The sequence below is a fragment of the Colius striatus genome, chromosome 1, assembly GCF_028858725.1.
Source record: "Colius striatus isolate bColStr4 chromosome 1, bColStr4.1.hap1, whole genome shotgun sequence".
Taxonomy (NCBI): Eukaryota; Metazoa; Chordata; class Aves; order Coliiformes; family Coliidae; genus Colius; species Colius striatus.
The window spans coordinates 205,318,258-205,341,159 of NC_084759.1; the positions used below are offsets into that span (position 1 = coordinate 205,318,258).

Genomic DNA, 22,902 nt, shown 5'->3' on the forward strand with positions numbered 1-22,902 from the left:
TTCCATTTAGCTAAGCCAGGTGGGTGTAAAAAAAAAACAGGCTTGAAGGACCCTCAGGTGCTTTTTCTGGACCCTTGAACCACTTGTAGTTCTCTTCTGTACGTCTGATTCTCATGCTCTCTGAAAAAATAACCCCAGCTATTCCATTATCAGTCTTAACCAGAGTCTTGCAGTGATCACTCTTCCCCTCTCTATACAATTCTACGTCTATTAGTCCTTTTGTTGGTATGAATAGCACACAGTAGGTAATAGGAGTATTAAAAACCAGATAAGTACTTGGGAAATCTACTCCAAGCTGAAGTGAGAAAAGAAAGGGGAGAAAATCTAATTAAGTGTGATACCCTTATGTGTTTTATAGCATCTTTAATCTTCATTATCCAACACACCTACTAGAGCAAAGATAAAGAGCAAAAAGCAGGGGCAGTGTATTAATTACAGCCTCAGTTCAGTGCATGTGCGGGCTGGCAATGACAGGGAAAACAAGGTTCAGTTGCTTCAGTGGCTTTTTGGATAATGGTTTTGTGCCAAATGGCTGTCTCCTATTATTTGGATGTCCCACTCCTGCATTTTCAGGATCATAGCCAGCAGATCAGGGTGAGTGATAATGCACTTGAGGCTGCATCTTGGGTAGCACATGCAGCTTTGGGAGTTTCTCTACAAGAAAGGTACATACCTTTTCTTGTATGGGCAAGGAAATAATGGAGAGCCCTTGGGATGGTGGGGGTTAGAAGCACACAAGGTGTAAGATGCTGCTGTAGTAATTGGGTTTATTCAGCCTGCAGAAGAATGGGGTTGGTTTTGCTATCTGTGACCATCTAAAAGAGATAAAGGAAAAATGAAGCCAGGCTTCTCTGAGAAGTGTACAAATGAGACAAATATCACCAGTGCCTGTGGGAGAAAGGGACTGGACACAAGGAGAATGTTATTTCCTATGAGAAGGGTTAAAGACCAGGAACAAGAGACCAAGAGACTGAATCTCTGTGCTTGTGGATTTGACTAATGTTGAAGTGAGCCTTGCTTTGAGCAGGAGGTTGGACTGGAAACCTGCCAAGGCTCACAGAATCATAGAATGGTAGGGGTTGGAAGGGACCTTTAGAGCTCATCCAGTCTAACCCCCTGCAGAAGCAGCTCCCACCTAGATCAGGTTGCACAGAAACATGTCCAGGTGGGTCTTGACGACCTCCAAGGAAGGAGCCTCTACAAGCTTCCAGGCTGGCTCAGGATATTATTCTAGCAACATGATGAATGCTGATTCCTGTCTTGGAGAATTCTTTGGCTTGGTCTGACAGAAAATGTTAAGTCTGTGCTTGCTATAACGTGTCAGTATTTGCTTAGTGACCACAGGGTGCTTCTGAGCTACTACAATTTCATCTCATCCCAGTGTATGGGGATTGTGCAGTTCTGCATTTGAACCTGTAAAAGATGGCTCCAATGCCTTTTAATTTTGATGTACAACGAGCTCTGTAAGGCAGAGATTAATATGGTAGAAAACAGTAACCAGAGAAGCTGTGTTGCTCTAGCAATAGAAAAGAGGATGCTTTATACTCCTTCTCTAAATGTAGAGTGCTTTAATTTCCCATCACTGCTTGTTTGGAATAAAACAGCACAGACCACTGTTGGTGAACTGAAAAAAACACTAAACTCTCTGTAAAGTACTGGAAAGATTAAAACCTGTATGGAAATACTGTACCTTGTAAGGTTTTCCTATTTTTAATTGATCAAAGTAATAAAATCCTACCAAGTGATACAAATAACTAGAAGTGAAGGGCTTCTGTCTGTCTGAGGGCTCCAGAGAACTTGGTAACAAATGAGTGGAAAGGTAATAAGTACAGTTTAAATATAAAGTCCTTGTGGTTTTTAAAGCTCAATATTCAAGAGGGAGGGAGACAGTTGCCTTTAAAAATGCAAAAAGCTTTTTGTTCAGTAGTGGTGCTGGCAATATAAATACATTCAACACCCACACTGAAGTTTCTCCCTAGAATGCACCTTTCTCTTGATTCCCTCTTTATATTGTAAGCAGAGGAGCAGCAGCCACAAGAAAAAAATAGACTTTGGTATTGAAGAGGTTTTCTTCTTCTCCTAAATTAATGTTGTCTAACTGGAGGAATCACTGCTAACTTGAGGAACACCAGTACTTTTTTTGCAGTGCAGTATCTGTGTTGTTCTCTGACCTGTTACTGCTTTGTGCAGCCTGTCTCCCACTCAGCCAGCTCCTTTTGCATATCAGGGTTTGAAAAGGAGAAAAGGTTAAGAACAACTAGCTGAAATGTTATGCCCAAGTTGAGTGAAGAGTTGATGATACAACAGTAAATAAACCTCTACGATCTTAAGTTTAAAGTGTTATCATACATGTGGCTCTCTTGCATAGTACAAGTGATGGTGTGTTGCTAGCTGAGTGGGGGCATGAAATTCTCATCTTGGTTTAAACTTTGCCAATGATGGATGTAGTCTGCATTGTGAATTAAGTTTAAACAGTCTTATTTCTTCCAAGTCTTGCTTTCAGTGCTCACCTTGTATTTCGTGGTTACACGTGGCATTGGCTGTGCTCTCAACCGACCCAATGTGCTGACTCTCCAAGTCATAGAATCACAGAATGGTGGGGGTTGGAAGGGACCTTTAGAGCTCATCCAATCCAACCCTCTGCAGAAACAGGTTCACCTAGATCAGGTCACCCAGGAACGTGTCCAGGCAGGTTTTGAAGACCAAAGTTGACCATCCTGGTAACATGGCCCAGATGGATACTTTGACTTTATTTAAAGCCAGCTGTGAACTACTGCTCGTGTTGACACATAGTCAACAGAACTGTTCTCATTATTACTTTATTGATGTGTTGCATTATTATTAATGTGTCCAGGAAGGGTTTGATAATCTGCAGAGAAGGTGAGTCCACAACCTCCCTGGGACAGGCTGCTCAGGGAGGGTATGGAGGCTCCTGCTCTGGAAGTTTTTAAGACCTACCTGGACACGTTCCTGTGTGACCTGATCTAAGTGGGACCTGCTTCTGCATGAGGGTTGGACTGGATGACCTCTAAAGGTCCCTCCCAACCCTACCATTCCATGATTCTATGATTATTGCTACTCCTTTTCACTTCCTGTTCCCTTTTCTTTACCATCCATTTCTGTAACTTTTAGTCTCCCTGCTCCTGGTTATCAGAGCTCTTGTGATGACTGTGTGGTTATTTGCTGAAAATGAGATTTAAGGGCCAGTCTTTCCCAGGACAGTAGGGTGAAACACGAGCTTGTCAAGATTTTTCTTCTGACAGTTCCAGTGTTAGATCCAAGAGAGTTGTGGCTGCTGCATCCTTAGAAGTGTTCAGCGCCAGGTTGGATGGGGTTTGGAACAACGTGGTCAAGTGGAAGGTGTCCCTGCCCATGAGCTTTATGGTTCCTTCCAACCTAAACCATTCTAGGATTCTGCAATGTAGTCATAGCATACATATTAACTTTGGGCATTTATCAGAGACGTAACTTGCAGCTTGTCTGACGTCAAATACGAAGTGTCAGAAAAGCCTTGAAAAACCCTCCACATGACAAGCCCACCACTGTAGGAGGCAGCTTTTCCCAAAGACGAGTTCAGTGCGCAACAAGTTGCAGCAGGGGAGGTTGAGGCTGGATGTGAGGAGGAATCTCTTTGGTGCCAGGGCTGTCAGGCATTGGAAGGGGCTGCCCAGGGAGCTGCTGGAGTCACCGTCCCTGGAGGGGTTTCAGAGCCAGGTGGGTGTTGCACTGAGGGCAATGGGCTGGTGGGTGATAGGGCTGGGACAGAGGTTGGGCTCCATGAGCTTCAAGGTCTCTTCCAGCTGAAACCATTCTATGATTCTAATGTGGGGCTTTTGGTTTTGTTACTTGGGGGATTTTAAGTGGAATAAAAGATTGGTTGTCCCTTATTTTCTCTCAGCAGATGTGCTTGAGACCTCTAGGTTGGTCTTAAAGAGTTAATCTCAAAACTAATTAATAGGAACTGGGAAGTTTAAAGCAGAGATGAATGATCTGAGTGGAAAGCTTTCATTTTTTTGTTCCTTGTGTTAGTACTTTTCCTGGATGTCTTGGAACCTTTCTAATGACACTTCCCTGCTTGCTTTCAGTTCTTCCCTCGTTGCATTTTCATCTCTCAGCTTCTCAGTGTGACAAATGTTGTTCCTGATTTTGTTCTAGCTTTGGTGAAATTGCTGACAGCTTTCAGGACAGCGATGAATGCCTGTAACTCCTGTGAAATGACTCGGGGGGGAGGGGGTTAAAATGTCTTTGGAACTGGGAAATTTGGGATACATTTCTACCTGCCAAAGGAAGAAGATTAAAAAAATAGCACTTAGACTTCTGCCAAAGGTTTCCAAGCTGTGTCTGCACTCCTGCTGAGCCTTCTCTGTTTGTATGTGCTCTGGCATGCCAGCTTTTGCAGGAGAAGCAAATTTGGGATTTTCACTTCATCTGTGATATGTTATGGCTCATCTTCCATACCTGTTCACAAATAGATATTTCCCAGTATCTACCCCTCTTCCCACTTCTGAAAGAGGATGGATAGTGCTTTCTGTCAGGTGATAGGAACCTTGTAAATTGTTATCCAGCCTGGAGAAGAGGAGGCTCTGAGGAGACCTTAGAGCAGCTCCAGTTCCTAAAGGGGCCAACAAGAAAGCTGGAGAGGCTTTATTCAAGGGCGTGAATATGAGTCAAAGGGTCATGGTGCAAACTGAGTTAGAATTTAGGGCTGCCCAGGGATGTGGTGGAGTCCCCATTCCTAGAGATATTCAGAAGATACATAGATGAAATGCTGAGGGATGTGGTTTAGTGTAGTGATGGACCTGGCAGTGGGAGGTGAGTGGTTGGACTCGAAGGTCTTTTCCAACTGTCATGATTCTATGATTCTTGGTTAGATGGAAGCAAGAGCTTCCCTGCGAGGGTATTGTGAACCTGGCACAAGCTGCCCAGAGAGGCTGTGGCTGCCACATCCCTGGAAGTGTTTGAGGGCAAACTGGATAGGGCTTGGAGCAACCTGGTCTGGTGGAAGGTGTTGCTGCCCATGGCAGGGAGTTTGGAAGTAAACAATGATTAAGGTTCCTTCTGACCAAAACCATTCTGGGATTCTATGCAATGCTGTTGAAGTTACAGTGTTGATGGCCTCAGGAGGAGCCTGTTCAGTGCTCTGATTAATAGTGTAACACAAATTCTTCCTCAAGACGGAGCTCTAGCCAAAAGACTGGCAGCAAGCGTGTGCTCTCATCATCCATGCAGAGAAAGGCGTTTCATATTGAGAGACCTGTTAGCAAAACTTTTCAGGGGGAAGGAAAAAGAACAGCTTCCTCTTACAAACTGCTCTTAATTTAAAGAGACTGCCCCAAAGCTGTTTCAGGGTCATTCTTGACTTGGTGCTGAGCAAGGTAATATATTGTTGATAGATGTTCTTTCAGTATAGTTAATATTTACTGGTGTTGAGGGACTAGACCTTAGCTTGGCTGTCTACTTACTATATCTCCTTGCTTTTCATTTTTAATGTTTAGCTGACAGGTTTGCTCAAGTCCTGAGTGCAAGCAAATGTCTTATTTCTCTAATGATATCTTCAGTCAAGGAATGACTTCTTAAAAGTGAATTTAAATCTCTGTATGCAAAATGTACTGTTTCTAGTTAATATTGCAGCATCAGCACTGAGGGTTTGGAAACTGTAGAGGAAGGCCATTTCTCATTTTTTCTAATGAACTGTAGAAGTGCTCTGTTAAATAGTTAGGAAAAACAAGCAAACTTGGAGATGTGAGTTGATGGTGTTGCTTTTATACATTGGTTTGTCATTCCTGCTGGCTCTTGTCCATTTTTGCTGTTAGGATATAGATGGAAATTAGGTTCCTCAGTCTAGTGCCTACTGTATGTCATCTGGTCCCTATCAGAGTGCATCAGCAGAGATGCTCCCTGTGGCCTGTTGATGCAGCTGCTTGTCCAGATCTCTGTCCCTTACTCTGTTGCTTCTATGAAGTTATCTTTCTTAACTTGAGCCCTAATCATCAAGCATTAAAAAAACCCAACACTCTAAAAAGCACCTTTGAATTAGCAATAGCTTTCATAGAATCATAGAATGGTGTCAGCTGGAAGAGACCTTTAAGCCCATGGAGCCCAGCCTCTGTCCCAGCCCTACCAACCACCAGCCCATTGCCCTCAGTGCAACACCCACCCGGCTCTGAAACCCCTCCAGGGACGGTGACTCCAGCACCTCCCTGGGCAGCCCCTTCCAATGCCTGACAGCCCTGGCAGCAAAGAGATTCCTCCTCACATCCAGCCTCAACCTCCCCTGGGGCAACTTGAGGCTGTTTCCTCTTGTTCTATTGCTTGTTACTAGGGAGAGCAGCCCGACCCCTGCCTCCCTACCTAGTTACATGACATAGCAGCTGTGTGAGCTAGAAGATGAGGGCTCCTAAGCCTTTTCAGCTGTGTCATGACACTGCTTCAGGGCAAATAAAATGTAAGCCTTTTTCTCCCTGTTGCTAGAGTTGGGAATGATGTTTTCTTGGTGTTTCTGTAATAAAAGGAATAAAGACAATCAAACATAATTGTCAGTATCTTTTTTCAACACTTTTCTACTTCATAATGTGTGATAAACTGTGCTTTGATATTTATGTAATGAACTATGTTTTAACTTGTTTTACACATAAGCTCAAAACATGTGAAAACTGCTCATTAAATCTGAGTTGTTCAGGTATTGAACTCTTTCCATGGACTGAATTTTCTTTTTGGAACAGAAATAAAGAAATGCTACTTGAACATTTTCTGCTTTGAAAGGGTTTGTGGAAGGAATCATCTTGGTATTCAGGCACTTCTCTAATCAAAGAGAAAAGTCCTCAGGTGAATGAATGAATCAATTGACCTTTAAAGATTGCCACATGTGTTCTCCTTCCAGGTGTCAGCAGTGGACTCATTGGAGGGTCCCCTTCTTCAGGTGGAGGGATTGAGTGATCTGAGGTTGGAGCTCCACAGTAAGAAGATGAACATGCACTTGGTGTTGATCGATGAATTACACCGTCATCTCTACATCAAATCAACTAACCGAGTGGGACAACGCAACAAGGAGAAAGGGAGGATGAGGTGGGTTTGTGACACTAACTGGAGGTCTGGGAGGGAAGAGAACAATGTTCTGCCTGGCATAAAGTTTGTTGGGAGAGTGCCATCAACTCACACCTTGAACTTTCATTTTTGGCAAGCACGTTTCTCGTGCTTATGGCTGTGGAGAGTGGAAAAGCATCAAATTATGTTGCTGCACCTTGGAGCTTGTGAACAGTCTGTTCTTGTTCTTTCACTTTTGCTTAGTGATTCTGCTGGTTTTCTTGCTGCTTCCCACAGAATGATGATGAGGTCAGTTCCTTTTAGTGCTCTTTTCCTTCTTTGATGCATATACCTTGCCTACAAAGACCATGTTCTTAGGCTCAGGTTGAAGAATAGAGGGGAAAAATTGCTCATCTTTTCTAGTAACCATCCAAAGTTTAAAAGACTTGGAGCTGACCTATTACCTGGAGACTGCAATGCTGAAGTTCCTGCACAGTGTCTTGGCTGTGTTGTGTTTAAAGTGTTTTAAAGATGTTGAAACACCTTAACTGGTTGGTACCTCTGACCAGTGGAAATTCAGCTGAAGTGCAGGTGCCTGGTTACTTTTTCCTGAACTTTGCGGTTTCTAAGCTGGAAAGCAGTAGAGCTATTGGGAGGGAAGGAACAAAGATGAGTAGTGGTTAGAAAAGAGAGCCACAGCATTGGGATACAACTTCTATAGAGTAGAAGAGGGACTAAACGAGCAGGGAGCTCAAGAGGAGCCAGCACATGATAAAGGTGCAGAGAAAAGATGAATGAGCAGTTTATTATGAGAAGGAATGAAAAATACTTACCAAAAATAAGAGGAGAGATATGATGTTGTATTAACTGAATTTATGACATAAAAGACTGATTGAAGTTGAAATGTCTAGGAAGGAGGGTTGCTAGCAAGTCATTAGTCTCTTCCTTACTCATCTTGTTAATTAAAAACAGACACAAAGCTTTGGTGTACTCAGACTTTGCAGCTGCTAATTAACTCTAGTTTTGTATCACTGCTACAAGGACCCTTATCTTCTTGTTTTCTGTCTTTGTTTTTCACTTTCCCTGTTGCACATCATTGATAACATGAACTCTTGCATCAAGGACAGTCTTGCTGCTTTGTTTTAGCATGCTGCCCTAGACTGCCTGTTGACCAGGACATAGTGCTCAGTTATTTTTTGTATTGGTTTTAAGTGTTATCTAACTTGGCTAAACTGGCAAGCATAGCTGATCCCTGTCAGTATGGTGATACAGGTGTACAGCGAGTGTAGGTGATTCTTATGCCAGATAGTAAGCTCAGCCCTTGTCCTTGCAGGTTTCTATAAGCACTTTGACCATGAAGGGAACATAGTTATTTCCCTAATAGGAGCCTTTTCTCTCTTCAGAATGGTTTCTTGCTTATGTTTTTGGCAAATATGTGAATTTATGATGAAAATTAACAAGTGGAAAGACTTTCCTTCATAAAAAGAAGCTCATTTGGAGAGGGATGCATAGAACACAGAATCTCAAGGGTTGGAAGGGACCTTGAAAGATCACCCAATGCAACACTCCTGCCAGAGCAGGACCACCTAGAGTAGGTCACACAGGAACTTGTCCACATGGGTTTTGAATGTCCCCAGAGAGGGAGATTCCACAACCCATCTGGGCAGCCTGTAGATGTCTGCACAGAACAGGACTTTGGAGGAAAAAGGGTAGAGGTTTCTAGTGGGAACCAGAGAAGCTTGGAGAATTTAAGTATTTGACAAGAAGCCATGGAAATGGGATTATATGTACTGCTCAATATGTGTTTTTCCATGCTAGCGGTAGACAATTGTGCTGGAGGTGATTGTGCCTGTTGGGAAATAATCACATGTTACAGCAAGCTCCAAGTGCCTGTGTGCTGATAGTGTTGCATTGACCAGTCAGGTAAGTTAGGTGTGCTTTTAAATTGAGAGGCCTTGGGATACCAAGTTTTGTCTTTGTATGACAGTGTTCACTCACCATTGCAATTTCAGCTTTCTACTTTTTCACTCAAGTGTGTGTATATAGACACCCACTTATATTCATCTGTGAACTTGTGCTCAAAGTTAGACTTTGCAAACCTCTTGTATCAAAGCTGTCATATGCATCTGTTCCTTAGGCTTACAAATTAAAGAATGGCTTTTATGTTGTGAGCTAAGAGTATAAATAATAGTAAACTATTTCTTTCTTTTTCCTTGCACAGCTCACTTGTGAAAGATGCCTCTCCTGTACCTCTGATGGATGTTACTAACCTGTCTACACCACGAAAGTTCCTTGAAACTCCTCAGTTCAATACTCCTGGAAGCTCTAGCAGTGAGTATTTGTCACATGCATTCCTTAAAGATTAATTTGCAGATCTTCAGCTGATTGTACAGAAGTAAAAATAGATACATGAAGTATAACATCTCATCTTCTTGGATGGCTGCTCGTGGGGGGATCCTCAAAAAACAGATGGGGAAGTGATTTGTGGAATTGTCATGAAATGAGTGGTATGTCCAGGGGCAGAGCTTGGCCATATCTACTTCTTCCTTTTGGCAAATTATCCTTCCTCTTTTTTACTTCTTTATGCCTTTTCTGATCTTCGTCATGTTCTCGTTATCTGGGGCAGAACAAAGATTTGCAGTCAGTTCAGTTTGCCTAGAGATCACAGGATCACAGAATGGTGAGGGTTGGAAGGGACCTTTAGAGCTCATCCAGTCCAACCCCCCTGCAGAAGCAGGTCCCACCTAGATCAGGTCACACAGGAACGTGTCCAGGTGGGGCTTGAAGCCCTCCAAGGAAGGAGCCTCCACACCCTCCCTGGGCAGCCTGGGCCAGGGCTCCCTCACTCCAACACTGAAACAGTTTTCCCCTATGTTCAAATGGAACTTTTTATGTTCCACATTATTTCCATCACCCCTTGTCCTGCCACTGGATACAACAGAAATAAGTGCTGCCCCAACCTCCTGACACCCACCATTCATATACTTGTAAATATTACCTTATTGACCATGAGGGCACGTTACTGGCTCATGGTTAGTTTATTGTCAACCAGCACTCCCAAGTCCCTGTCCCAGAGCTACCCTCCAGCAGGTCAATCCCCAGCCTTGTACTGGTGCATGAGGTTGTTCCTCCTCAGTTGCAGGACTCATCCTTGTTGAACCTCATGAGGTTCCTCTCTGCCCAACTCTCCAGCTGCTCGAGATCCTGCTGAATGGCAGCACAGCCTCTGGGGAATCAGCCCCTGCTCCCAATTTAGTGCCATCAGGGCACTTGTTGAGGATCCCACTGTTCCCTCCATCCAGGTGATTGATGAAGATATAGAATCGGCCTGGCTCCAGAACCCATCCCTGTGGAACCCCACTGGCCACAGGCCTCCAACTCCACTCTGTGCCATTGATCCTCACCCTCTGGGCTCTGTCATTCAGCAGCTCTCCGTCCACCTCACTGTCCACTCACCCAACCCACACTGCCTGAGCTTTCTGATGAGGATGTTGTGGGAGACAGTGTCAGAAGCCTTGCTGAAGTCAAGGCAGATGCCATCCACTGCTCTCCCCTCATCTCCCCAGCTGGTTATGCACTCACAGAAGGCATCAGGTTGGTCAAACAGGATTTCCCTTTGGTGAAGCCATGTTGACTCCCCCTGATAACCATCTTCTCCTTCATATGCTCAGTGATAACATTCAGGATGAGTTGTTCCATCACTTTTCCAGGGATGGAAGTGAGGCTGACTAGCCTGTAATTTCCTGGGTCATTCTTCTTGCCCTTTTTGAAGGCTGGCGTGACATTGGCCTTTCTCCAGCCCTCAGGCACCTCACTGTCCTCCATGAGTGTTCAAAAATGATGGAGAGGCTTAGCAATCACATCAGCCAGTTCCCTCAGCACTCTAGGATTCATGCCATCAGGTCCCACTAACTTATGAGTGTTAAGCTTGGCCAACAAGTCTTTAACCTCTTCTTCTTCCACCCAGAGCAAGTTCTCTGCTGTCCTGGCCATCCTGTTATCCTTGCTGGACTGGGCTTCCTGAGGGTCAGCCTTGGCCATAAAGACTGAGGCAAAGAAGGCATTCAGTACTTTGGCCTTCTCTGCATCCTCAATCACCAGGGCACCCTCTGTGTTCAGCAGCAGGCCCACGTTCCCCCTCCTTTTTGCTGCTAATGTGCCTGAAAAACCCCTTCTTGTTTTCTTTTACTTTCCTGGTCTCCTCTACATAACATACAGGCATGTGTGTAGAGATTCCAGAAGGTGTTTTGTTGTTGGGTTTTCCTCTGGAGTCAAAAGGTCAAAGCTTTTCCTTGTGGGAACTTTGTAATTTTGACTGAAGGTCTGTCTATACACAGGGATAATCTGGTGGTGATCTTTGTATACCTGGTACTACAGCAAACACTGAGCAAAATGCTGTTTCTCTGGTGCTTTGGTATGGAGCTGTCAAACTGCTGCACAGATGGGGAACTAATCCTTGTATTGTTTCAGTAGATTAGTAAGTGGTGTTGTCCTTGTTTAACAAATGAATAAAATGAATTAAAAGGAAGTGACCTACATATCCTTTCCCCTTTAAAAAACTGACTACTTCAGTATTCCTCAAGTGCAGAGAACATTTCCTTCTCTCCTCATCATTAATTCTTTTATCCCTTTTTTTGTGTCCTTGCTTCTGGTTTTTCTTATCATGCTTGCCTCCTAGACTCTTTCTTTGATTGCTTTCACTCACATAGGAGATTTTGTTACTTAGCTCTGCTCCTGTAGGGTTGGCTGGTCAATCAGAGCCTGAGGCTGTATTTCTATGTAGTAGAGGTGTGTGAGGAGTCACTGGTGACATGCCAATGCAGACATGTAGAGCTGGAAACTGCAGGTTGTTTGTGGAAACCTGGAAGAGGAGAAATAATGACTTTCCCGTGTGACAATTTGAGGGAGAGATCTGAACTCCTTTCCTGTTCCTGTGATCAGCGAGAAGTTGAGTTTCTTGCTGAACATCACATCATTTTTGAACATCGTTTTTGGTAAGCTGAGGAAAGCTGAAGAAATAAACCACAAAAAACTGAATTCCTGTCTCACAGCTGTAAATGTTCATCTGCTTTATTTTCAATGAATTGTATAGTATCTGCCTTTATCTCACTGTATAGTAAAAAGAAGTAGTTACAGAGCTGACAGGGATTTTCCATCACCCCTTAGAGAAGAGAGAGCAGGAGATGGATCTATTGAAGAATGGAAATCCTGTCCTTTCAGTACCTTTAGTGTCTTCCTTAGGTTTTTTTATTGCCAGTGTAATGTGAACATTAAGTATGCTCTGAAAAGAATTTTGTTGACACTTGTCACCTTTAAAGAATTACAGATCCCAGCCAATTGTTGTTGCATCTGCTGAGATGGGATAATAAAAAGCCTCTTGCCAAAGCTGGCCAAGACTTTTTTTTCCTAGCTGTAGCTAGGGTAAACCTGTCTGTAAAGATAAATGCATCTGTAGTGTTCATGCTGGACTGCTGCAGCTCTGTCTGAGAAAGAAAGTCCCAAGACACAGAGCAGTGATTTTCTGCACTGATTTTCACAGAATCTCTGGTAGGAAGGGACCTCAAGGGTCATCTGGTCCAACTTTGTGGCAAAATATGGTCTAGACAAGATGGTTCAGCATCTTATCCAGCTGAATCTTCAGTGTCCAATGTTGGGGAACCATAATGTCCCCAGAGAAGATTTATTCCAGTGGCTGATTGTTCTTAGTGTGAATAACTTTCCTCTTGTGTGCAGTTGAAGTCTTCTCAGGAAGAACTTGTTCCCATTACCCCTTGCTTATCCATGTGGCTCCTTGTAGAGTCTCCTCCTTTGTTGTCACACCTTAAATACTGGAACATGGTCTCCTCTAAGCCTTATTTCTCAGGGCTGAACAAGCCCAATTCTCACATAGCTGGCTTCACAGTCCTTCTGTGTGACACTTCTCTGGACCATTTGCAGCCTGTCCACATGTGTTTTTGCATAATGAGGACCAAAGCTGCATGTGGTGTTCCAGGTGTGGCTTGACAAGTGCTGAGCAGTGGGATAATGACTTCATCTCTGCTGGTGATGCCCTTGTTGATGCATGCCAGCATCCTGCTGGCTTGCATTGCCGCTGCAGCAGCACACTGTTCACCCATACTGAGCTCCACCAGAACCCTCAGGTCTCTTTCCATAGAGCTGCTCCCCAGCTGAGTAGATCTCAGCCTGTGCTGCACTTTTGGATTATGTTTTCCCAGGTGAATTTGTCTCTTGAGCTTGTTAGCTCATTCTTCCAGCCTATCCAGGTTTTCCTATTGAGAGTCTCTCACTTCCCCACTGGGTTTGGTGTCATCAGCAAACTTAATCCCAAGTCGTTTGTGAAGACATTAAACAACATTGGGTCTCATATCACAGAATCTCAAGGGCTGGAAAGTCCTGCTCTGGCAGGACCTAGGTCACACAGGAACTCGTCCAGGTGGGGTTTGAATGTCCCAAGAGAAGGAGACTCAACGACCCATCTGGTTAGCCTGTACCTGTGTATTGTAGCTCACACTATAGTTCTTGTACAGAAGTGTGATCATCATGGCAGTTTTGCCCACCATGATAATTTTGTACAACAAGTTAATATAAGAGTCAACAGTGTCATCCTAAATACAGACTCACAGTTGTTGATGACAGAAATCTGTGGATCAGAAGCAACAGTAACCAACTTCCATTTTGGGGTAACCTGACAGCTTGTCTTGCTGCAGTTGGAGCCAAATCTTTAAAGTTCAATAAAATTTCTCCAAAATGAATTGAAAGGAAGCTTGGGTTATCCACCTGACAGGGATGTTTGTGAACCCTCCTAAGGTACCTTCCATAAGGCACAAGTGGTGTTCATTACCATAAGAAGTTAAACCAAGATGTGAAAGGTGACCCTTCTGTAAGGAAGAAGTGCAAGATGTTTAGTTGAGCTCTGTTTTTTTGCACCAATGAGGCTGGGACTCTTATCCAACAGCTTTTCCTTAAGAATAGGACAGAGGATGCCTATTTGATAGAATCACAGAATGGTGGGGGTTGGAAGGGACCTTTAGAGATCATCCAGTCCAAACCCCTGCAGAAGCAGCTCCCACCCAGATCAGGTCAGACAGGAACATGTCCAGGCAGGTCTTGAAGCCCCACAAGGAAAGAGCCTCCACACCCTGCCTGGGCCAGGGTACAATGACAGTAAAATAGTTTTTTCTTACATTTAAATGGAACTTTGTGTGTTCCAGCTTCATCCTATTACCCTTTGTATTAGCTCCAGTTAGAGGAGGGAGATGTAGGATTTGCTTACCTGGGCCATGCAGACATTTCTTACACAAGTAGTGACACTGTGCTTTCAAATAAAGGTTATTAGGTTCTGCTGTTCTCTTTGTTTTTAATCCAGTGGTTCCCCCCACAGCATAGCAGCCAATGTGTAAGAACCCAAAAAGATGTGTCACTAATCACTTGTGGTACTAGCATTCCTAAAGCATAGCTAAATAAGTGTTTTCTGGCTCATCTGAGACTTCTTTTTAGAAGTTCTTTTCAGTAAGTTCTGATTTCATTTGTTCAATGCAAGGGTGATGGTGTTTAAAACCACTTCTCCTAACATGCCATGATAAACAGTTATTTCACACTATATTTGAATGAAGGTTCTAGGATACAGGCAACAAGTAAGAACCACAGCACAAACTAGCTTGTTTGTGAACATAAAATGGCATTTCAATGTCATTTCAAATGCCTCAAGAGAAATGCTCTGGTGGCTTCATCCTCAACTCTAGTAAATCAGTACAGAACAGTGGTGAATCTGCCTTAAATTCTCATCTCTACAGATCTGTTCTTGCTTTTCACACTCAAAGCACCAGAAAATCTCTTACCTTGTTCCTTGTCACACTCTGTATCATTCAGTGAAGTGCTGGGCAAGTGTCCCTCAGACTGGGGAAGATGTAGATGATGAGCATGAAGTATGCATATGGTTGTGCTTCAAGTGCACAATGTACTTATGTAGATTTTTTTTTTCCACGTAATTATATTTAAAAGTAGCCTTTTCCAGGACTGCAGAACTACCAGGGAATTTAGAACTTATGTGTATGCATAACAAAAGCTGTTTCTGCCTTTAGTCATTTAAGTTCTTTGGCTTTTTATTCTGAAACCAAGTGGCTGTGCATATTAATGCATGTCATTGTAAAGCACTGACTCATTCATCTTGGCTAGGGTGCCAAAATTAGGAGTCCTTTCTGTGTTCCCTTCCCAAAGGAGATGTTACCTGGCACTGTAGAATCTTTATAAGGAAATTAAAGCTGTTCTTGCCACACTTAAAATAAACAAAACCTTCAGTAATGTTCACCTGAGGATTGTAGATGTGGCACTTCACCAGTAACATTTTCCCTTTGTGCCAGTTCAGAGAAATAAATTCACTATGAAATTACATTTCTCTGCCTGAACCTTCTGTCCTTAGAAGAGTATTTATGAAGGTTCCTGTGTTGCCAGGCTCTTCCTGGAACTATAAAACATGCTCACCCAATGCTCAGAAAACGCAAGAGTGCCCTTTCCTGAGCAAGTCCTGAGAATGCTTCTTAAAAAGTCTGAGAAAGATGAGCTAAGATGGTGACAATTAATATTGTTATTGATGCCACATGAAGATCTTATGCTGAACAGAGAGTATACTTCAGTGACACATGCTTCTCAGCTCTAAGAGGAAAAACCTGGCTTCTAGATCTAAGCAGTGTTGCAGCTTCTAAGGTCAAGTCTAGTGTATTGCTCCTGTCTTTAGTTCTTCAAGAACCCAAATACTTCTATGTAGGTGAAACATGTGGACACCTGTGAGCTTGACCTTGTAAAACACCTGCTGGACAGCAGATATCCAGAACTTTAGGGTCCAGTTTTAAAGGTGGTCTTAAGAATGCCATTGTCATGTTCTCTATTGTGACAGTTGCTTCCACTTTAAACACATTCAAGAAATACATAAAAGATTTGATTTTCCCTATTAACCTCACCTGAGGATCTGACACCAGCTGGGTAATCTTTCTTTATCACTTACACTAAAAATGAAACAGACTTCTCCTGTTTCAGCTGTTCTGCATTTGCACAAATTCAAGGGCGTGATTCCAGGGTGGTGGGAATCCAACAGTGAGTCTGATTCTCCCCTGCTATCATTGCAGTACTGCACAAAAGCAGAGCTTTTTCTTAACTAGGGGTAAATTTTTGCACCTTGAATGTTTAAAAGGAAGTTGGTTCTTGCAGTTTAAGAAGGGTTTGTAACTACACCATAAACGTGAAAACCTCCAAAGTAACTTCTTCTGTGCCTGTGTTTGTAGGACAGTCATTTTTCTCACTTGATCCTCACTAATGGTTCATGTTCAGAGTTGATGCTAAGCACTGATGTGTGTCATCTTTGTGTGTGTTTGGGAAAGAGAAAATCAAGGAGGTTGTAGAGCCATGTGATGAAAGCCAGAAGAGCAATGCTTAGTCACTCTTCCTATATAATTTCAGTAATTATTCCTATATGTGGTCTCAGTGTAATTTATTTGACCACCTTGGACTTATTTATTTGGAGGCTCTATTTTTATGCTTGTGTGTATTAGGAGAATTTTGAACTGTTTTACAGAGTTGCTTTGTTCAGTTTTTCTCAGAAGGAAATACTGTTTATCATGGTTTTGAAAAAGTGGCTTTGTGAGGTTAAAATGCCTCTTTGAGAGATGAACATCCTTAAAACTTGAGATGGAACTGTGTGAACAACACATTTAGGAAGAGGCCATTTGCCTTAAGGCTTTAAGGTTATTGATTTCTGGGACCTGTTACTTTCTAGACTCAGTAGTAAGGCAGAGCAGAAAATAATCAAAACTTTTAAAGAACATGTTTCTCTTTTTCTTGCTGGTTGTCTCCATGCACAGGTCAGAAAAAAAGGTTTCAAGACCAGGTGACGTTTCTTCAGTTCTTAATTTATCCTTTGGGGCAATATGAACTTGTGTCTTTTTCTCTAGAAGGATTGAATTCAGAAAGGATATAATCAGAAAGGACATAAATAATGGAAAAATAGTCCATTAAATTTTACTAGTTGCCCATAAAAGCAAATAGCTAGTGAAATGGTTTGCAATGACTAACAGCAAATTTTGACCGCTCTTTGAAATGAGAAACAAGACCCAAGAGTCTTTTCTTTAGTTGCTTTTCTTAAATGAGTTATCAACACTGGCTTTTCTGGTGATCAGACTGGAGCTATTAAAATGCCTCTTGCAGTAGGTTTCTTTCTTGTGAAACAGGAGAACTGTACAAATGAGGGTATTATCAATCAGAAGTTTATACAGGGCATTGTCAAACCAGGGAGCTGTCGGGGAAGTTTCCACCTTTGTAACTGTGGAGATGATAAATCAGTGATGCACATGATTCAAGTGACTCAAACCAAGGGTAGATTTTTGGTTGCTTAAACAGAGTTGTGTGTTTTCAGATGCACCCCTTCAGTGATGAAAAATTTCTGAAGACAGCTGTGTATTTCATTAGCAAAACCATCCCTCTGCTAGGTTGATGTCTTGGGAAGCTTTTGAGAGGCTGTATTTAAATGTTCTTCATAAGTAGTTTGCAAAGATAATTGGAATAGGAAGATCATCAACAGTAGTCAACACGACTTAACTAAGAATTCATGCTTCCTGATAAACCTCCATGATAAAACTGGCCTGGTAGACAAGTGAATCTGCTCCTCAGTGAGGTCTTTAGAATCATAGAATTGATGAGGTTGGAGTAGATCTTCAACCATTGACCCACCATTGCCGTGGTCACAACTGAACCATGTCACTAAGCCTCACACAGCTTTGGAATTCCTCCAGGGCTGGAGACTCCACCACAGCCCTGGGCACCTTGTGCCAGGGCTTGACAACCCTCTCAGGGAAGAAACTGTTCCAAATCTCCAATTTAGACCTCCGTCTGTGCAAGTGAAGGTCATTTCCTCTTGTCTGGTAGCTTGGGAGAAGAGACTGAGCTCTAGCTTGCCACAATATCTGTCAGGGAGTGTCAGAGAGTGCTGCTGTCTCCCCTCAGCCTCCTCTGCTCCAGCCTCAACACCCCATTCCCTCAGCTGCTCCTCACAGCACTTGTGCTCCAGCCCCTTCCCCAGCTCTGTGCCCGGCTCTGGCCACGCTGCAGCCCCTCAGTGTCCCTGTGGCAGTGAGTGAGGGGCCCAGCACTGACACAGCCCTGGAGCTGCGGCCTCCCCAGGGCCCAGCACAGGGGCTGGGCACTGCCCTGGGCCTGCTGCCACCCCACTGCTGAGCCCAGCCACTGGCCTTCTTGCCCCCCTGGGCATGCTGCTGGCTGCTGTTCAGCCCCTGGCACCAACCCCCCCAGGCCCTTTCCCTGCAGCAGCTTCCAGCCCCTCTGCCCCAGCCTGGAGCTGCCTGGCCTTGGGGTGGCCCAAGGGCAGGATTTGGCCCTTGCCCTTGGGCAACCTCAGCTTATTGCCCTGTGCCCACGGCTCCAGCCTGGCCAGGGCCCTCTGAAGTCTCTTTCTGCCCTCAAGCACATCTACACACCCACTCAGCTTGGTGTCATCTGCAAATTGACTGAGAGTGCCCTTGATTCCCCTCATCCAGATCATCAATGAAGATATTAAGCAGAGCTGGCTCTACTGGACTTTGATACTGTCTTTGATAAAATCCCAGTAGAGAGACGGTTGATGTACAGGCTGGATGAGCAGACAGTGAGGTGGGTTGAGAACCAGCTGAATGGGTGTTCACAGAGGGTGATGATCAGGGGCACAATGTCTAGTTAGAGGCTGGTATCTAGCAGTGTAACTTGCAATGTTCCTCAGGGGCCCTACTAGATGCAGTCCTATTCAAAATCTTAATTGCTGATCTGGATGTTGGGCCAGAGTGCAGCCTCAGAAGTTTCTAGACAGAACCAAAGTGGGAGGAGTGGCTGCTGCTGTGTCCAGAGGGACTTGGATAGGTTGGAGAAGTGGACTGTCAGGAACCTTACAAAGTTCAACCAGAGGAACTGCATAGTCCTGCCCCTGGAGAGGGAGAGTGTTGTGATTTGGTGTCATCTTTGAATAGAATTAAACCATGAAACCACTTGACATCATTAAGTGAAACTAAGGTTTTCCAAGAGGCCATTTTAGCCATAAACATTTCAAGCTGTATGGCAAACCAATCTGGAAAAGCCTTGGTCAGACTTCACATTGTTATAGTTTAATATTCCCATTGGTTTGCAGAGGCCACGTACGGGAGTTGGTAGCTAAGATGGGGCAACAAAGCAGTATGTAGAAGCTGCTGGGTTGTTTCTTTTCCCCATAAAACTGCATGTTGAGGTTTAAAGGTTTCACTATGGTGCAGAAGGGCTATTGCAATTATTTAATTTTCAAAATATTAATTCACTGACATTAGAATCATTTTGGTTGGAAAAGACCTTTAAGCTCATCAAGTCCCAACCACTCAGCTCCTCCTGCCAAGCCCAGCACTAACCCATGCCCCTCAGCACCTCAGGCACACGGCTTTTCTCAAGGAAGGTGGAGAAATTTACTACTTGGTGTTACTGAGGAAATCCTGTGATGTTCTGCTTTGGTATTTTCTACCTGTATTGTTTTCTAACATAGTGAAGCTCTTGTTAATTAGGACTTTTTTCCTTCTTTCCTTTGAATCATAAATGAGAAGTTAATTTTATCCAATTTGAATAGCAGACTCGTAGTTTAGAACAATCTGTAACAATAATTGCAAACATCCATGGGATGACTTTAATTTCTCACGGTTTGTCTACATAAAGCAAGTCCCAGTGGTGTCAATTATGAAGGGACACATGTTTTAAAGAAAGCATTTTAGGTAAAAACCTAGTAATTGGACAAAGCTGGGAACAGGTTCTTGCAATCTGGTGCTTTTGTCTTGATACAAATGAGTAACAGTCATTCCTGTTCTCGGTTAAAGAGTAAATACAATGAAGGTTTGAGTTCTGAGAGCTGATCTGTGTTGGACATATTCCTTCACCTGTGGACCTCCTGTGTCCCCTCCTCTGCCCACACAGAATAGTGTGTGGGATTGCAATTTTCAAGGTGAGCTTCTTGGAAAAAAAACCTGTCTACTTTGATGCCTTTTTTTTTGCAGAGGTAGGGGACAGGAGGGGCTGATTCCTGGGCCAAAGCTTTGTGGTCAAATAACTCCTTGATGACATTAAATGGCAGTAAAGGATGTTTGAAGTGGGGAAGACACAGGGAAAGAAGAACGTCTTCAGTTGCCTGGGGTTGGAATCTTCTCAGATCTCACAGATAAATGGATCCCCAAAGCTACCCAGGATACCTGTTTAATAGGCAGAATGTGCTGGAAACACGGTCCCTACTGTTTTATCAAAAGAGCAGATCTAACATAACTTACATACCAGTGTGTTGCCCCTAGATATTGAACTATTCACTTTGCTGTTGTTTGTAAGAGATGTAAATCAATGTCCTGACTATTTGAGGGTGTTCAAAATTGGTTTGCTCTTTTGAAAATGGAAAGAGCATTCCTCTTAGTGCTCTGGTGGGGTTCTCTGCAAGATTGCTGCCTCTTAAACGTCGTCCTCACGTTTGGTAACAACAGTATTTTTTCCCTCTTGGGTTTTCATTGTGTGATATTAAGAATAATTTACAGCCTGCTTACAAAGGGGCTGCAGCATAATGACAGAGACCTGTCCTCTAAAAGCTTGCTTAGGCTATCAAATCTTTGCATTGAACTCAGAGGAGCAGGATATTTGGGTGGTTTAAAACCTTTCTTCCTCGAGTATTTTCAGTACTGTCTTTTCCACCCCTTGTTTTTTTGTGTTTGTGGGATTTTTTTGTGACAATAACAAGTGGCATTAATGAAGGGGGTAGAGCATGTGCATGGCACACAAGGTGCTTTGCAGCCTCATGGGTTGAAAGGTGCACGGTACGTGAGAGCTTTGAGCAGAAATACACGTGCATGCAGTTGTTAACTTCTAATTGGTGTGATTGCTTCTATGTGTTTGAAGTAGCTCCTGTTTTATCTTTGCTTTGGTTTAGAAAAATAAAAGATGCATTCTGAGTATTTCTGGTTGCTTGTCTAGTAACTTAATTCAGAAAAGTGTATGTGAGGGATGAGAACACCTTTATTTAATCTCCCTGATGTTCCTTACCCAAAACCTCGTGTTTTTCTCCATCATGACACGTGATGAACTCACAGGATCCATCCTCACCTCACTCTTATCTGGTGCTCTTAAGTTGAAATGCAAAAGCATATAAATGGTGAGTTCTTGCCTTGATGTAGATTGTTTATTTCCACCAGTGTAATCCTAATTTCTGCTGTTGAGGTTGATGTAAGATAACGTGGAAATGACCATGGGGCAGCAATGTGCCCTCGTGGCCAAGAAGGCCAATGGCATCCTGGAGTAGATTCGAAGGGCTGTGGGCAGTAGGGGGAGAGAGGTTCTGCTTTCCCTCTCCTCTGCCCTCATGAGACCACATCTGGGATATTGTGTCCAGTTCTGGCCTCTCAGTTGCAGAAGGACAGGGAGCTGCTGGAGAGAGTTGAGCACAGGGCCAGCAAGATGCTGAAGGGAGTGGAGCATCTGCCTTGTGCTGAAAGGCTGAGGGAGCTGGGGCTCTGCAGCTTGGAGAAGAGGAGCCTGAGGGCTGAGCTCAGTCATGTTCCAAACCCATCAAGGGTGGGTGTGAGGAGGCTGGAGCCAGGCTGTGCTCAGTGATGGCTAATGATAGGACAAAGGGCAACGGGGACAAGCTGCAACAGAAGAGGTTCCAAAGAAATACAAGGAAGAATTTGTTCCCTGTTGAGGTGAGGGAGCCCTGGCAGGGGCTGCCCAGATGGGCTGTGCAGTCTCTTTCTCTGGAGCCATCCCAACCCCAGCTGGATGAGTTCCTGTGTGCCCTGCTCTAGGTGGTGCTGCTCTGGCAGGAGTGTTGGCTTGGATGATCTTTCGAGGTCTTTTCCAACCTTTAACACTCTGTGATTCTGTGGAATGTTGTCTATTTATCATGAGGCTTTTTATGAAGTGGCACCATACGGACTCCCTGGGACATTGTTTTCTTGATCTTGTGCTAACTTAGTGGTGCTGATGCTCTTCTGTTCAGAGTGTCGTAGCTTTAGACAGCTCCAGGACTGCATGCTACTTGTGACATGCTGTTGCTTATTTCTGCCATGTCATTTAAATTCTTCTGGTGGATCTTTTAACACGTATTCAGATTTTTGGATAAGTTTTGACTGAAGTAAAACAAATCTGTTGAACAGTACAAACCATGAGAGTCATCTGTCATCCAACAACCCTTATCAGAGTTCAGCACCAGTAAGATGAAAGAGCCATTTAGACTTTAATTTATACCCAAGGATATGGTAGGGTGGATGGCACAGCTTCAGCCACATACTTCAGTGCTTTATCATCCATGTGTTGCCACTACTCTGGCTGTTAACAAGCCATGTGACTGTAGTTCTTCCAAGATGCTGTAGGTGAGTTTGCCTGGAAGACTTCATATAAGTGTTTGAATATATTTATGGAGTGTTTCACTGAGTCTTCAACAGGGACATGCTTTTGTTGTTGCTGGGTGTTATCTGTGAATTAAGAGATGTTGATTAATGAACGTACTTAAGCATAGTACCTCTTGTCTTTCTCTTCAGTGTCGCTTAGCAACAGAACTTCTCCCTGTGCAATCCCTGTTACTTCACAGGGGCTTTACCCACAGATTCCTCTCTAATTCTTCTCACTTTTCCTTTCTAGAAGCCTTGCTAAAAGATTTTGAGTAGCTTCATCAACCCCTTGACAGACGTAATAAAGCAGGAGAGGATAACATCAAACAATCATTCACTTTGGCAGTGTAAACTTTGCTGAATTCATTTGAAGTCTCTTAAACCTGATAGTGTTTATCATGAAAATTCCTCTCTTGTGAAGGATATAGCGAAGAAAAACAGCTGGGTTAGAAATTCCGAGCTTTTA

General features: G+C 43.5%; 1 protein-coding gene across 1 annotated transcript in view; it reads left to right on the forward strand.

The window, feature by feature from the left end:
• Positions 1-22,902, forward strand: part of EXOC4 (exocyst complex component 4) — a 457,325-nt gene that overhangs the window by 43,615 nt on the left and 390,808 nt on the right. The window contains exons 4-5 of the mRNA XM_062020282.1: positions 6,881-7,065; positions 9,245-9,354. Coding sequence (XP_061876266.1) covers positions 6,881-7,065; positions 9,245-9,354 — 295 coding nt within the window. The remainder of the gene's footprint in view (positions 1-6,880; positions 7,066-9,244; positions 9,355-22,902) is intronic.